The sequence below is a fragment of the Heterodontus francisci genome, chromosome 13 (assembly GCF_036365525.1).
Source record: "Heterodontus francisci isolate sHetFra1 chromosome 13, sHetFra1.hap1, whole genome shotgun sequence".
Lineage (NCBI taxonomy): Eukaryota > Metazoa > Chordata > Chondrichthyes > Heterodontiformes > Heterodontidae > Heterodontus > Heterodontus francisci.
The window spans coordinates 119,159,714-119,164,816 of NC_090383.1; the positions used below are offsets into that span (position 1 = coordinate 119,159,714).

Sequence of the window (5,103 nt, forward strand, 5' to 3'; positions counted from 1 at the left end):
GCACCCGAGAGGAAGAGAGCGCCAACACAATGGGGGCAGGGCTTCAATTCATCTTGTTCCCAATGGGCCTGCGTAGAAATGTAATTTATGTTAACTATTTAAAAACTCTTATTTACCAAAAATAGTTATGTTCTGTTAAAATTAATCATATTCTCGTCGGCTCTTAGCAAGTTTTTTAATTTTATGCACAAGTTAAAAAAAAAACGTGGCTGTAACCATGGTAACGGCGGCCATGTTGGATTTTTCGCGCTGAGGCTTCAGACAGAACAGTTGACGGTTAGGGTTTGAATTTGAATTTAACGGTTGGGCTGCGTGTGTGATTGTCCGGTTTGGGGACACCATGACGGATCGCTACAATATCCACAGCCAGTTGGAGCACCTCCAGTCCAAGTACATCGGCACCGGCCATGCCGACACCACCAAGTGGGAGTGGCTGGTCAATCAGCACCGAGACTCGTATGCGTCGTACATGGGCCACTTCGACCTGCTCAACTACTTCGCCGTGGCCGAGAATGAGACCAGGGCTCGAGTCCGCTTCAACCTCATGGAGAAGATGCTGCAGCCGTGCGGCCCGCCGCCCGACAAACCCGAAGAGGCCTAAGAAGGGGGAAGGGGGGATGGGGAGAAGGGTCTATGAGAACACCATGGGGGATGGGAAAGATGTATGTTGGGGAACAATGGGGGAGGGATATGTGGGAAAGGGTGGGAGAGGGGTATATGTGGGCACTGTGGGTGGGGGGGGGGTCTTTGGGGTAACTGGGGGATAGGGAATGTCTAAGGAAGTATGAGTATAGGGGAGGAATATTGCATGTATAGAGGACAGAAATGGGGTATCGGGGAGAAGGTGGTCTTTTGCAGCTGAGAACACCTCCCCCCCCCCCCCCCCTACACCTTGGGACTCGAGGGAATTTCTCTCCTATTTCCCATGACCTATATCTTTGAAACAGGCCATCATGTCCATACCTCTAACCAGGGGATCTCCTTACCTTTTCCAGGCTACCAAGTGATCCACCTCTGCTGTTCCCCCTGCCCCCCCACCCCACCCCACACCACACCACACCACACCACACAAGCCAACCAAGTGATCAACACCAGCAGCTAGCCTGCCACAAATGTCTCCTTCAGCTACCCCACACCCCAGTCAATCAAGGAATCTACCTCCCTTGTCCCCACAGCCTGGGATCTACACTTTTCTCCAAAGTTCTGCCAACACATGGACTTTTGTTTGATATACAGTTTCATTACTGGTCTGAAATATTTCCGCTTCACAAAAGCAGTTGCCTTTTCTTTGCAGTGCAGTGACATTTTGTAGGCCATTGACCATAGACACCAGCTAAGCCAATTGCAAAAGTGGCCAATCATCTGACTGTAAGAGCATCGTTCTCAAAGTGGCATCTTTGTCAGCCTGTTAAATGAAGAGAAATTGCACCATTTCAAGATGTTCCAAAGCGCCTCACATTCAGTGACTTATTTGTGATTTGAATTCAGGTTGGCAACATAACCTCAAAACAGCAGCTGAAGAAGCTGATCTTACAAAGATGATCTGTGCTGATTTGGAAAAAAAAAGGTCTCTACGTAGGCCCTTCAGTGAAGAACTTTCATTACAAAGATGATATCTTCAAGCATTGGGTGATTTCCCAAAAAAAGTATATCAACTCCCAGCCCTGAGCCCAATATTGGGGTGAAGACCTTGAAAGAGCCAATACGGAGGAGGATTACAAAAACACCTGATGTCTAAGCTGAGACAGTTCTTTCACAACAAGCATCCATGAATGAATTGCCCTATAAATTGTATAAAACAGAGGGCTGTCCTTCAAGGAAAACTACATAGATCTACAAAGAAGGTGGGTGAGCTCTCTCCAGCAAGTGAACTTTATAAAGGCCTTTAAAGTTGACCAGAGTTTGTTTCATTAAATGGTTGTCAACATGAAGCAGAAAAGTGCCTTGCAACTCACGAATAACGACAGCACTTCCAAGCAGAGCAGCTGCAAGCATGCATGACATCACTTGTGTTTTTGTTCAAGGGGAAAATGTTGTTTAAGATAATAGAAGTTTTGGAAATGAAGACTTCTACCATTTCCCCTCCTAGAACTTGGTGTTTTATCAGATCTTCAGTGAAGTGAGTTATGTTTCAGCAGTGATTCCCTCTGGTTGATCATCTAGCTCTGAAACATCAACCCTGACAGTGACAATGAAAAAATCTCCATTTATTGCTCAGAACTGAGGATTTCGGGCCTACTTTGTGTTGCCAATTTGCAAACTGACTAGCCTGTTTCTGGCAAGTTCAGGAGTTGACTTTGGCTGGGACTCTTGAGATGCAATTATACAAATTGATTTTTTTATGAAAGGTTTGGATTTAAACATGGAAAAATGCTTTACGCAGAAATCTATTATTGCACTGATCTGTGGCTTAATAAATTGGAGTTTTTACTGCTTTGGTTACTGTGACAATTTTCTGTGTCACTCTGTTGTAATACAGCAGCAAGCACCTTAGTTAAATCAATGGCCATGGTCAAAGAGCCTGAATTTACAGAACATTTGCAGTAAGGGAGGGTTTTCTAGTTCTATGTATCAAAAAAAGAAAGAAAAAATTATGTACTTGTGCCTACGTAATCTATACCTCGTGATTTCAGTCCTTTCTCAATTCATGTTTCATAATTTATGTGAGCCTTTCCTTATGATTTTAGTTTTAAGTGTTGGAAATAGCTTCATCGGTTTCCATGAGTTATCTCTTGCATCTGTGCCCCCAGTAAAGTGCATACATCAGTATTCTGAGTTCCTGAGGGTTACAATAATTTGGCTTAATCTATTTCCCTTTAGGCATTTGAAAGATCTGCCGTTGGCAGCAGCTTCATATTGACTGGATACTTTCAAACTTAATTTAAAAGTTTCAGATATGGAATTTTCTCAATGCTTTTAAGTGTATGTATTTTCAGGAACGTCTCCTTGAATTTAATTGTTTCTGTAAGGCATGTACAATTGCTTTTAAAACTATCTCTTGAAGTCTTTTTTTAATATTGGTCCTCAGTACCTTGCTTTACGGCAGCGAGGCCTGGACAACGTATGCCAGCCAAGAGCGACGTCTCAATTCATTCCATCTTCGCTGCCTTCGGAGAATACTTGGCATCAGGTGGCAGGACTATATCTCCAACACAGAAGTCCTTGAAGCGGCCAACATCCCCAGCTTATACACACTACTGAGTCAGCGGCGCTTGAGATGGCTTGGCCATGTGAGCCGCATGGAAGATGGCAGGATCCCCAAAGACACATTGTACAGCGAGCTCGCCACTGGTATCAGACCCACCGGCCGTCCATGTCTCCGTTATAAAGACGTCTGCAAACGCGACATGAAATCGTGTGACATTGATCACAAGTCGTGGGAGTCAGTTGCCAGCATTCGCCAGAGCTGGCGGGCAGCCATAAAGACAGGGCTAAATTGTGGCGAGTCGAAGAGACTTAGTAGTTGGCAGGAAAAAAGACAGAGGCGCAAGGGGAGAGCCAACTGTGCAACAGCCCCAACAAACAAATTTCTCTGCAGCACCTGTGGAAGAGCCTGTCACTCCAGAATTGGCCTTTATAGCCACTCCAGGCGCTGCTTCACAAACCACTGACCACCTCCAGGCGCATATCCATTGTCTCTCGAGATAAGGAGGCCCAAAGAAGGTTCTCTGATTGTAGTTGAAGCTAGCAAGGCTCCTCTCGTTCATTGAGACATAGCCTTCTTGAACTGCTCCAGTCAGTGCTGTGATAGTACTCCCCTTATGCTGTTAAGTCGGGAACTTTACCCTTGTAACTGTAGGAACAGTGATATTAAACTAAGAAATAATTATTCCTTGGCTTAGTGGGTAGCACTTTTGCCTCTGAGTCGAGTCAAAAGATTGTGGGTTCAAGTTCCATTCCAAAGAATTGAGCAGAAAATCCAGGCTGGCCCTCCCATTACTGTACTGAGGGAGTGATGCACTGACAGAAGTGCCATGTATCTATTTAGATGTAAAACCAATGCCCCATGTTCCTTCTCAGGTAGACATAAAAGATCCTATGGTGCTATTCAGAAGAAGAGCAGGGGAGTTACCCTAGTGTTCTGGCCAATATTTATCCCTCAGCCAACTTCCTCTGGCAGCTGTATCCTTGTGTTTCTTGTATCAATGTCACACATTTCAGCTTTTCCTCAGTCCTTATTTGAACCTGTGTTCCTCAATAAAAATAAAATCTCAACCGATCCTTATCAATTGCTTTTCCAAACCAGAAATTCATACATCATTTTAACAAATGTGTTGATCAATGCGGTGTTAACCACTTTTAACTGAGAACCTAATCTACATTTCTAAAACTACAGAAGGAGGAGTTTGCTCTATATCTTAAATTAACAGATCTGAAAATAAGACTTAATACTTGGGTTCTCTTGTCCTTTATTCATCAAACAACGTTCATGAAATTATAGGGTGAGGGCAAATTGAAGCAAGGGATTGGTTTGAGTTTACCCGATAATCTCACTAAAATTAATTTCAGGAGTTTGGCAGCAATGAATGTGGAAGATAATTACATTGTAAATACTTCATGATGTATTGTGGAATTCAATGTGAGCATTGAGTGTAGATAAAAGATGACCTGGAATGAATTACAGATGTGAATGTGGACGTGGTTTTGGCTTGTTTTGGGGTCACAAGTGTGCTTGATCATGCTGCCAAAAGTAGGAAGGCAGTATCCCCCCTACGCAAGTCTTTTTGGTTCATCTAAGTTCCTGGATAACATCATCCACTCCCTAGGGTGAAGAAAGGTCACTTAAGCAAGACCCCAGAGGAAGACTGACAGATGTTAGACCATGTACCAGGATAAGTCAGCGAGTCATTGGGAAAGGGGCAAAGTATAACTGGATAACTTGCCTGTAACGATGAAGCATGCAGAAGCATTCATACATGCTGGGGGTTCTCTTTAACAAACAAGAAACATCAAATGAATGGCATTCATTCCGTCAAGCAACTGGTTGGCAAGTTAATGAACCCTTTACTATACAGCCTGGAATGGTGCTGTGTGCCAGTCATTTATTAAACAACATACTTTGTGAACTGAGGCGTCACCAACCAATGGTAACAATAGTTGCCT

At 43.8% G+C, this 5,103-nt stretch overlaps 1 protein-coding gene across 1 annotated transcript; it reads left to right on the forward strand.

Moving 5' to 3' along the window:
- The first annotated feature begins 228 nt into the window (after window positions 1–228).
- On the forward strand, window positions 229–2,451 carry sf3b5 (splicing factor 3b, subunit 5). Its single transcript, XM_068045579.1, has one exon. It carries the CDS (start codon window positions 341–343, stop codon window positions 599–601), a length of 261 nt encoding a protein of 86 aa, XP_067901680.1. The 5' UTR covers window positions 229–340; the 3' UTR covers window positions 602–2,451.
- The last annotated feature ends 2,652 nt before the right edge of the window (window positions 2,452–5,103 follow it).

Bases quoted from the DNA above. Each gene is read 5' to 3' on its own strand.
- sf3b5 (XM_068045579.1), top strand. From the start codon at position 341: ATGACGGATCGCTACAATATCCACAGCCAGTTGGAGCACCTCCAGTCC.